Source organism: Melampsora larici-populina, assembly GCF_000204055.1.
Source record: "Melampsora larici-populina 98AG31 unplaced genomic scaffold MELLAscaffold_76, whole genome shotgun sequence".
In the NCBI taxonomy this organism is placed as follows: Eukaryota; Fungi; Basidiomycota; class Pucciniomycetes; order Pucciniales; family Melampsoraceae; genus Melampsora; species Melampsora laricis-populina.
The window spans coordinates 343,275-354,720 of record NW_006768840.1 but is presented as its reverse complement, the minus strand read 5'-3'; the positions used below and the strand labels follow the sequence as shown (position 1 = coordinate 354,720).

General features: G+C 45.7%; 2 protein-coding genes across 2 annotated transcripts; one reads left to right on the top strand and one right to left on the bottom strand.

Annotated features, from left to right (window-relative positions):
• Positions 1 to 682: 682 nt before the first annotated feature.
• On the top strand, positions 683 to 2,985 carry MELLADRAFT_113075 (uncharacterized protein; the record flags this gene model as incomplete). The annotated part of the gene is made up of 2 exons (XM_007417660.1): positions 683 to 2,213; positions 2,957 to 2,985. 2 exons carry the CDS (start codon positions 683 to 685, stop codon positions 2,983 to 2,985), a joined length of 1,560 nt encoding a protein of 519 aa, XP_007417722.1.
• Positions 2,986 to 10,661: 7,676 nt separating this feature from the next.
• On the bottom strand, positions 10,662 to 11,269 carry MELLADRAFT_113074 (uncharacterized protein; the record flags this gene model as incomplete). The annotated part of the gene is made up of 2 exons (XM_007417658.1): positions 10,662 to 10,687; positions 10,948 to 11,269. 2 exons carry the CDS (start codon positions 11,267 to 11,269, stop codon positions 10,662 to 10,664), a joined length of 348 nt encoding a protein of 115 aa, XP_007417720.1.
• Between the last annotated feature and the right edge of the window lie 177 nt (positions 11,270 to 11,446).

Below are 11,446 nucleotides of genomic sequence, written 5' to 3'. Positions count from 1 at the left end.
GAGGACTGGGGGTGCATTCTCTATGGAGATTATTGTATCACTAAGTGATACTAGTTGATCAGGGTGCAGCGAGTCTTTGACTTGCTGCACCCTGGTTGGCGTTTAGGATTATCACTTCATGATGATTCTACAAATGGCACTTCTGGGTATGTTACCTTGATCATAAGCCCAAACAAACCAATGTTAGAAGTTCTTCTGGCCCCTAAAAAGGCTGGAAGAAGGTCTGACCGGCTTTTACCTTAACCCAGAGGTGCATTGTGGCCTTTTAAAAGGTTAGCAGTGTATCAGTACGTATCCCAAAGGCAACTTTGAGTTACATTACCCATAATTTACCCCATTTACCACTTAAGAAGTTTTAAGAATGAACCAAAATAGGGAAGGCTATGTTGTGAAAATGCGTACCTTCTCATCGTAGAGCCAATGGTTTTGAAAGTTTTCTGAAACACATCATTGATGTGAGAAGTGACTTGATAGCCAGGGGTATAATCTCTATGAAGATTAAAGGGTGTCATAAGACATTCGTTGATTGGGTTGTAGCTTGTTTCACGACTTGCTGCACCCTGGTTGACAATATACGTGAAGCTTGGAGCTCTTTCCCGATCACGTTGCAAAGGGAGTGAAGAAATTCACATGACTTACATGTCTTAGGAGTTTGTTAGCTGCTGTTGTTTACAAAAACCAGATGCTCTCGCCCAGTGTTTGGTGGAGTAAACCTAATGGCTTCAACGGCCGTCGCCGGAAAGACAATCCTCTAAATGAAATGAAAAATACTATTAAATCAGTTCCGACGGTTCGTTGCCACAATGTGGAGACGGCCATGTCCTACAGGGAAGGATACGTAGAGTGCTCCTCGAGCTCTATGGTTAATAGGGTTTCTTCGGTTTCCTTAGAGGCAGATGTGAATTGTTCTGGACGGGGTTCATCATCTGGGGCCATTACTAGTTCCACGTCAGATGTGAATTGTACTGGACGGGGTTCATCATCGGAGAATATTACTAGTTCCACCGCAACTAAAGTCAAAAGCTTTTATTGCAGTCCTGAAAATGACTTCTCGGAAGGAGGTCGGATTCGGGATAAGATTATTACTGGTCCTTTCAAAGGTATCAGGATGGAGGAAGAGTATCGGGCAGTGAATGAAGGCCAAAACCCAATTCCACTAACCTTTGCTCTACCACCGATTAAGCCCAACACAGTTTACTGTGCGGCGCCATCCAAAGTAGCAAAATCAGATGAGATGGTGGTACCACTCATCCCAAAAGGTTTAACTACACTTGGTCGAATTGGCAAATTCTGTGATGCTTCTCAATCCGAAGAATCTGACTCGCAAGAACCAGAGGATTCCATATTGGGAGGCTCTGCACGTATTCCTAATATTGGGTCAACCAATAGCCAGTCGTTGGAATTGGACTTTGTTCAATTCATTGGTTCTTCCACTGGTAGTTCCAAGTCGGATGGTTCGAATTTTGTTGCATTTATTGATTCATCTGATGAACAATTGAGCTCCACTCACAGTGATGATGATGGAGAAAAACCAGTATCCGAAAACTCAGTTGAGTCTTCTGTACCAAGTTTGCAGGCAGCGCCGCTGGGTTGCTTTGCTTCCCGCCGCAAACAGATTAATGCTGTCAATGACAGTGAACGGTGTGTTACACCCGTAGATCAACAGGAGAGGCTACCTAGTAACCTTCTTCCATTTACAAACTCAGTCACTGATGCGCGTCTTACTCCCCAAGCAATCCGCACATACAATTGGCTTCGAGAATGTAACATTATTTTTGGGAAGGGATCTAACCAAATCAAAGCACAAAGCATGCTTAAAGACTCTGTATTATTTGGAATTCATAATGTGACTTCAGATATAACGCAAGTCGATATTTGGACATTTCTCAAAGCACGCCTTGATGTTGCTCAGATTGAAAAAGTCCGTGCAGTATTAAAGGTGCGCCAACCCTTCAAAAGACTCAGATATAATGTTTGGGTCTCCCCAGACTTGGCCACTGGTCTGGGGAAATTATTAGAACTGACCTATGAAGATAGACAGTTATTGACGTGCACCTTGATGTCCCGTAAGACTCAAGATTTCTGGATTGAGGGTCAGCCTAAGTTGGATTGTTTCTCTGTGAAGGCCTGGCGAGTTAACCTTGCTAAGGACTGGAGGGATGCTGTCGCACCTAGATCACTGGCTCCAGCTCGTGCACCTCAGAATGATAAACGTAATCCTTCACTAGTTGCTTGGAACTCCAATGGCTTCAACTACAAAGACATGGCCTTGGAAAGCCTTGCAAACCGCACAAACGCTGCAGTTATAGTGTTAGGAGAGCATCTACGTAAAGTAGAAAATTACGAGCCAAAGATTAGAAACTTTCGCTCATATACTCATCCAGCCAAACCTGGTTTCCGGGGACTTTGTATGATGGTTAGAAACGGTGTTGGTGCATATGAAAAGCCAACCGGTGTTCCAAACATCATGCATCTAGTAGTCACTGGACTGGATGATAAATCAGCTTGGCATATCTTTGGAGTCTACTTACAGTCTGGATCTAATCACGGTAGGATGCGAAAAACTCAACTCCTGCCAGTTTGGGAGATTGTTAACAAGCTCTTAGACAAAGATCCAGAATGCAAAATTGCAATTGGAGGTGACTTCAATATGTCCAAGAGTGTTCTAAGTACATTGGCAATTCGAAAAACGAATGGTCAGATGACCGTAAAGCCATGTACCGGTTCACACTTAACACGTCTTCCCCGCAAAGGAAAGCGTAATGGAATTGATCATTGGGTGATCTCATCTTCTCTGCGTGATTTGACAGCTAATGTTAAAGTACAACGGGAGATGTCCATATCATACAATGGCCTTTCAGATCATGCAGCTGTTCGTATGAACCTGCAGACAAAGAACTCACATTCCGAGTCAATTAAAGCCCCAAAGAAATTTTGGGACAGGAACTTGCTAAAGGTTCACTCTTTCGAGCTTCTAGTAAATGATGCTTGGGAGGGTTTCATCGAAGCGAGTGAATTAGATGATATGAGAGAAAACTACCAGACTTGCCTTGAGAAAGCGGCAGAAGAGATTGGCATTCTAAAGACAGGTGCAGTAGGACGCAAGTCCCACTACCCTCGTAAAATTGCTAGACTCTTACGCGCAGCACGAAAGGCAAAGGATGTCTATCTCTCTATCAATAAAGGAGCCACCCCAGTCTCAGAACTGGTTAGACGTGCTAGAATTGCTGAGGAAGCTTCTCGACGTGCTTCAGTTGCTATCCGCAAGTTTGAGAAAGAACAAAAGGCTCAAACACAGCGTAAAGCCGTTGAATTACTCCGTGGACATGACATGCTTGAATACCACAAGGAAATCAAGCGTCGATTGCCAGATCATTTTGGAAAGTGTAAAAGCCAACCAATCCCTTGCATTAATGCAAAGGGAGCATTATGCGTGACGGAAAGTGACATCAATCTTGCAGAGTTTGAACACTTTAGTCAATTAGCTTTGGATTCTACAAAGGTTTCCAAAAACGCCGCTTTCTGGGAGAACCTCACTTGTGAGGACAAACCTGTAAGGTTCAGTTAGAACCTTCACTGAGGGGTCCGGAAACTAGTCCGGCACGACTTCTCACGAGAGCGATGGACTTGGAACTTCGGTATAATTACGATCTAGCTCCGAAAAGTCACCCAATATGCTCTCTGAGGAGTCAGCAACCATCTAACAACGTAAAGACCACAAAGAAATAAAGAGAAATGAAATATAATTGAGAAACTCACCTAGCTCCGAAAAGTCACCCAATATGCTCTCTGAGGAGTGAGGACTCTTCGAAGCCGGGCGTTGAGAAAGAAAGGTAAGGAGTATCCTGTCTAATCCCATACTATGAAACCCCATGCCTACTCGTCACGTGTACTCCTTACACCCCCCCTTTCTAAAAATAATCTAACACCCTCCGTTGAAACCAATTTATGTAAGAAAGTAAATAAAAACTAAAGAAAAGGAAACACACCAATGGCATAACTCGCCCCTTAAAATTGAAATAAAATAAAAATTTGTGTAAAAAAATTAATAAATAAAAAAAAGAGAAAGAGAGAAACATATCCTGAATTGAATCTATATATATAAGATGTATAAATAAAACGAAAAAATTGTTGAAAGAACATGAGAAAGTCATTATAATTCATTGATCATTAACTTGCAGCCTTGACGTAATTCATTATCTTGAAGTCTTGAGGTAATTTCATTATCTTGAAGTCTTGAGGTGATTTCATTTGATTTCATTGTTATCTTGAAGTTTCTTCTTTCATTCCAAGATGATTTTTGTGTTAAGGGATCTGTATTTTAGGAAAGAATATTGCTTGCCAGCCGTTCACAAGGAATAATGAGAAGAATTTAATTATCGCACTCACATTGCGGGGGTGTTAAACGCATCATTTGACACACACCCCCTTGTCAATAAACCTAGCGTGCCCCAAGGGTTCCAATTCAGGACCTGTCGGGGATTTTTTCGGTATTGACAAACCCCACACGGTGGGCGCAATGAAATCGAGATCTTGTCGTGGTTCCATGTGTGTTGACATTTCGGTGGGAAGGGTTAAACTGTTATTCAGGAGAGAGGAATGCTTGCCCAGATTTTCTTTAAAACATGGGTTGAAAAAATTAGCACACTCACATTGCGGGGGTGTTAGCGCATTAACTCGAATGCACACCCCCTCGTCACAATTCCTAGCATGCCCCATGGGCTCCTCTCGAGTCTCTTCTGGGGGTTGTTCCGGTTGTGACGAGACCAAATTTATGGCCGCAATGTCTTCTTCGTTTGATTCCATCAATGCCGAATGATAAAGTTTGAGCTTTGATATGTGGAAGACTGGAAACGAAAGGTCGTCTGGTGGTAGTTGAAGACGGTAATCTCTTCCGCCGTTCAGCACTTCCAAGATTTCGTACGGCCCGTCGTATCGTGCTCGAAGCTTGCTGGTGCCTTTGAATTTGCCACCAACGACCTGCTGTCGATCCGTGCTGTCGACCATGACCCATTCGCCAGCTAGGAATGGTTTGCCTTCCCGCCGTCTTTGATTATATTGAAGCGCTTGCTCAACTCGATTTGACCACAGCTTGTCTCTCCACATAGCCCATTCAGATTGCCGTCTCTCGATCCAGTGTTTCACGTCGGCGCCATCCTCTTCCATTGGGTTTTGGATTGGGAACAGTCGAGGCACCCGCCCGTATACGAATTGGAAAGGGGACACACCTGTCGCGACATTGATGGCCGAATTAATCGCAAATTCAGCCGACGGTAGGGATTGGAACCACTTTCCGTGCTTTTCTGCTGCATGATGACGGAGGATTTGACCGACAGTTTTATTTGACCGCTCGCTTCGACCGTCCGCCTGTGGATGATATGAAGTAGACAAGTTCACCTTGACCCCCAGAAGCTCATGGAGGCGTTGCCAAAAGCGTGATGTCCAAGCCTTATCCCGGTCACCGATGATGGAACTCGGGAGGCCAAAAATTGAGGACCACGCCGCAAATAACCTAGCCGCTGAACGCTCCGCCGTGTCGCGCTGTGAAGCTGGGATTAGTCGTACAAAACCTGTTAGCCTGCAAGTACAAGTCAGGATCATGTCATAACCTGACACCTTGGGAAAGGGGCCTATGAAATCAATTGCGATTGATTCCATTGGGCTGGTAGGTATGTCGGGCGTTTGTAATTTCCCCGTCGTTGAAGTTGTCCGCGCCTTATTCCGTTGACAGGAATCACAAGATCGTAACTGATTCTCTACGTCTTTTGCCATCCCTGGCCAGAAGAAATTGGTTCGGAGACGGGCTAATGTCTTCAACACACCTAAATGTCCTAGCGCACTATGAGCTTGTGAAGTGAAATCCCGTCGCAGGTTACCATAGTTCGGCACTACCAGTCGTCCATCTAAGTATATCAGATTGTCCTGTATGACACAGTCTTCCCGCAGAGGCAAGACTTTGCGTAGTTTGATACAAAACTTGTCCTGCTGGTATCCATCACGAATCAATTGAACTTCTTCAGATGCCAGAGTTCCTCGTACTTCACACAATGCTACATCATCTCGTCGAGAGAGAGCGTCAGCGACAGAGTTATCTTGACCTCTTAGGTATTTGAAGTCGAGATCAAATTGAGACAGGGTTTCGAGCCATCTTGCTTGACGGCGACTCAGATTGCGCTGTGTTAGGAGGTTAGTAAGTGAATGGTGATCAGACATCACGTTCACCCGCATACCCAGAAGCAATAGTTTCCACTTATTCAGTGCGTTGACGACGGCCAGGAGCTCCTGTTCATGAACTGGATAGTTCTTTCAGCCGGGTTCATTGTGCGGCTTTCGTACGCAATTGGAGATGAAGTATCTCATTGTGTACCTTGGAATAAGGCTGCTCCAAGACCGTTTCCACTAGCGTCGGTGAAAAGCCACAATGGTTCATCCGAGTCGTAATCCAGATTGCGTAATACTGGCAGTGTAGTAATTAAGCGCTTGATGTTGTTGAACGCATGCTCTTCTGCCTCCCCCCACCTGAATGGTTTACCTTTCAAACCTGTGCTAGTCAGCGGTGTAAGCGTTCCTACATAATGTGAAAGCCCATCGATGAATTTCTTCATCCATTGAACGGTGCCAAGAAATTTCAGGAGTTGTTTGGAATTGGATGGAGACTTCCATTTTGAAATCTTTTCTACCTTCTCGTCATCTGGACAGACCCCCGCTTGACTGATTTCATGTCCGAGAAACTTGATGCTCCGCCGAAAAAACTTACTCTTCTTTGATGAACAGTATAATTTAGCAGCTCTTAACCTTTCTAATACTTGCCGCACATGTTCTTCATGTTCTTCGACTGTCTGAGAAAATATGACGATGTCGTCAATGTAAACCACACAGATCTTCCCAATCAATTCTCCCAGAATCTCCTCATTTCTAGCCTGATGGGTCGCTGGACCGTTGGTCAGACCCATAGGCATAACAACCCACTCGTGCAACCCCCAAGGGGTCTTCACCGCTGTCAGTGGAATGTCTTCTTCCCGCATTCTGTCTTGAAAGAAAGAATTGATTTGGTCAATACTAGACCATATCTTTCCTGTTGCCACTATTCTGATAGATTCGTCAACATTAGGTAGGGGAGTACGATCCTTGACCGTATATTTGTTCAAGGTCCGGTAGTCACATACCCACCGAGGCAGCTCTGTCGGGTCCTTCTTTGGAATAATCATTGAAGGAGAGCCGTACTGACTATGAGATCGACGCAAGCGTCCTGCCTTTATATGCTGATCCAAAAGTTTTCGCCATGCATCTCGGTGTTTCAAGGGGTACCCATATTGTTTCTCATTGATCGTGACATTTGGATCAGTGAGAACGATTCTATGTCTAGCATGACGCTTCACGTCTGGTAATCCATCAGGAAAAACCTCATCCGGCGGTTCACCTTCTTCTACAGGTGGAAGTTCCGCCGGGAACATCTCTTCAAACTCTCTCAATACCGCAGCCTCGCGCTCACTCAGATCTTGAACCTCATCAATCTTATTCAAATTTTGGATAACACAAAGCAGCCTATTCAATTCAGATTGCATTTCTTTTTCATATAAAATCTTGCCGGTTGTTGTGTGTAATACAGCTCGACGATGAAGAGAAACGTCTAGTTTAAATTTGGTTAAAAACGGCGAGCCTAAGATCATGTCGTAATTCGATCCAAGTGGCGCCAGCTTGAAAAACACGGCTCCAAAACGAAGACTGGGTTGTTCAGATTTCAAGTTAGCAATCGCAAATTCCCGCAACACCAAAGGTGTGCCTTCAGTTGGGATTGCGAGGCGTACCTCGACAGGTGCCACCAACGGCCTACGGCATACATGTAATTCACGCGCCATTTTCTCGGATAACAGATTGGTCCCCGCTCCTGAATCAATCAGAGCACGAACCCGTTTTCCATTGCATGTCAGTTCTAGGATGATGGGAGCCGTTGACAGTGGAGGTACGCACCGGTCATCTTCGTCTGCCATCTCTTCCACTTGTTCAAGTTTAAATTGATCTGCTTCCTCGTAAGCTGCAATGTCTTCCGCTAATAGATCTGGGAAAGTGTCGATTGCGGCTACACGCGCGGAAGCAACAGGCGGTCTTCCTGCAGGGAGCTGAGTTGGAGCGCCTGGAGGTGCGGCGGTGGCGTTGTTCATGTTGGAACGTGTCGGGCGTGGGCCAGGATTAAAGTCTAACGGAACCGAGATGAACTGCACACCCTTTTTGGTGCAACTTGGATTGTTGCATTTTTCTTTACAAGATGAGCAGATACCCGAGCGCGTGAGGTATTCATGGTATCGCCAAGCATTGCTAGCCCGCTCTTCATCCGATTTAATTCTGCCAACAGGCGCACGAGTTGATGGCTGAGTCAATGAAGAAGTCGCAGCAGAGGTTCCCACAGGTTGTTGTCGTTTCGGAGTTCCCTCAGATAAGAGTTTAGAAGTCACAAGGAATCTCCATATTCCATGTGCCGCCGCTTTGAATTCAGGAAATGAGAAGGGGTCCTTGAATAAAAGCTTCTCCCGGTCGACCCAGTCTCTGAACAGTTGAGGAGCTCCCCAAGTAATGTATTCTGCCAGATTTTGATCGGTCACTCGTCCCACTCTCTTGACTAGCCGATGTAAGGCTTGTGCCCGATTCACAAAGGCGTCAAAAGATTCGGATGGCCGCATCTCGATTCGTCGTAGGGCTACGTCAGTGTCTGTCGACCACGCATGAGGGAGCGTGCCTAGCGCCATCGTCTTCATAGCATCAACCCATGATTGTTGACGTAGCGTGTCTTTGTTTGATTGATACCATGCCGACATCTCTTCGTTATCGAGGAGGGAACCGAGTAATTTGAGCTTCTCGCGATCGTCCGTGAGGTTTTTAACTTCAAATGTTTCTTCAATCATATCTTGCCAGTGAAATAGGTCGGCAGGTCTACCAAATTTGCCATTGAACTTCGGCAAATCGCTCAGCTTAATCCGCTCCGCTGTCATGGTTGTTGATCCCGAAATCGTCGGCATCCCTTGAAAAGGGGGATAATACGCTTGCATGTAAGGTGCGTACATGGCAGCCGCAGCTTGTGGCGATAGAGGCGTAGTCGGCGGGTAAGTCATCTGAGGGGGTGCATTTGGCATTGACTGGTGTCTCGGTTGGTTGTCCTGACTAGCCAAGTGTTCCTGGCGTTCCGTGGTCCCACCTTCGACCTCTACAGGCTGCGCATTTCCGGGTGTTGACATGAGATTGGCGCTCACTGCTGGGTTAGCGTTGGTCGGTCCTTGTCTGGTTTGATCACGAGGCAAGGGCGAGGGCGAATCGGGGGTTTGACGTGTGTATTTCGCAAACGGGTGCGTAGTGCTAGTCGATGGGCCTACCGTTTCTTGAATGCTTTCAGATTGAAAGCTGCTGTTGACCGCCGCAGCTGATTTTTCCGCCATCAGCTCTCGTACTAACTTTTGAAGAGCTAGTGTCTCTTGTCGAGTTTGTGCCAAAGTTTCGTTCTGAGCTTTGAGGCTCTCGACTTGTTGTCGTAAGGCCTCGATTGTGTCTTGATCGTTTGACATGGTATGTGAGGATTCACACGTCAACGTCGGGCCGGATAAGGTCACGTCAGGAGGTTTGGATTCAGGAGTCTCGATGGAAAAGTGACCAGGTGGATGAGGAGTATCGGTGCTCTGTTGTTGATCAAAGAGTTTCTTGAAATGCAAGTCAATTACAGTTCGTTCCGATGCTGAAGGTGAGATAGGTGGCGGAGAAAAATGAACAGCAGAAACCGTCGCAGGGCTGGGTCGATGACTTGAAGCGTACAAAATACGGTCAGTTGGCGCTGGTGAGCCCGATACTGATGCTTCAGGTCTCCAAGAGTACCTCGCCGGCGGTGGTGCTGGTGGTGTTTCGGCTGCTTCTTTTTGTTGTTGTTTAGCTTTTCGAGCTTCTCGAATCAAGCTATCAGGGTCGTCAAGAAAATTCTCAGGTTTCAATGAAGCGCCGCCGATCATTCGGATACTCCACAGCTGGACAGATAGGCCGGATGTTGACTGAGCTGAAGTGAGATCGAATTCGTAAGGTTCGACCGACAGAACTGGATTGGTGGCAGATTGGCAGATTGACAGGTGGCAGATTTGACAGAATGACAGAAAAAAAGATAAAAATAGAACGAAAAAAATGGTGAAAGTGTTGTTGTTGATGATTTAGGTTTTTGATTATTATGTTCGAAGTGAACAAGTCAAAAAAAGTGTAAGGTTCAGTTAGAACCTTCACTGAGGGGTCCGGAAACTAGTCCGGCACGACTTCTCACGAGAGCGATGGACTTGGAACTTCGGTATAATTACGATCTAGCTCCGAAAAGTCACCCAATATGCTCTCTGAGGAGTCAGCAACCATCTAACAACGTAAAGACCACAAAGAAATAAAGAGAAATGAAATATAATTGAGAAACTCACCTAGCTCCGAAAAGTCACCCAATATGCTCTCTGAGGAGTGAGGACTCTTCGAAGCCGGGCGTTGAGAAAGAAAGGTAAGGAGTATCCTGTCTAATCCCATACTATGAAACCCCATGCCTACTCGTCACGTGTACTCCTTACACCTTGCCCCTCAGGTTCCTCTCTCTTCCCTCTAATCACCTCTCATGTGGTTCTTCCCGAGACCTCTCTATCTCTTTCTTCTCTCTCTCAATCCTCGATATGTACAAGGCCCCCTTTAGGGTATTGAGACAGTCTGGTGCTAAGTGTATGGGACTCCACGTTTGTTTGAAAGGGAATTGGGGAAAGACGGAAGGCGGAAGTATAGTTGGAGAAGGAAATTTAAAGAGGTGGTTTAGAGGTTGGTAATCTGGGATTTTATATACGAAAGCTCTTGACTTGATATGACCTGCTTTGTACGTCCCGTGGCTTTCACTCGTAGCTGTGACTGAAGGTGCAGTTGAAGAAATTTTCGGGGATATTGACTTGTGCTTACTCTCTCCATTTCCGTCTACTTGTTCTTCTTCTTCTCTCTCTAGCTCTTCTTCCTCCTCGTCTCCTTGTTCGTTCCCCGGTAGTCCTTTCTTCTGTATCTGGCTGTTTGTCGTCCCTGTTGGGTTGTTGTTGTCTCCAGTCCTTCCGGTATTCGTTTCTACTCCTGCCGTTCCGCTTCCGCTACTTCCTTCTCCTCTGTTGGCTGACTGGCTCCTTGTCACTGTCCTACTTGTACCTTCTACCTGACCTTTCTTTTTCATTTTAATTCCTGCCGCTATAAGCTTTGCTTCAGTCTCTTCTAACTTGTTTGTTAATGAGGTCATTGTACTTCCAGGTGTTTCCGGTTTTCTGAAATATACACTCTTGTTTCGTCACGTGTTGAGATCCTGCTGGCTATTTTGAGAATCTCCAACCGTGAGAATGGATAGTTTCCGAAATATAGTAAAGATTTGGAGGCGCGCTGCACTGCCGTCTTGGGGGGGTTTTGGCGGTCCTTTTTT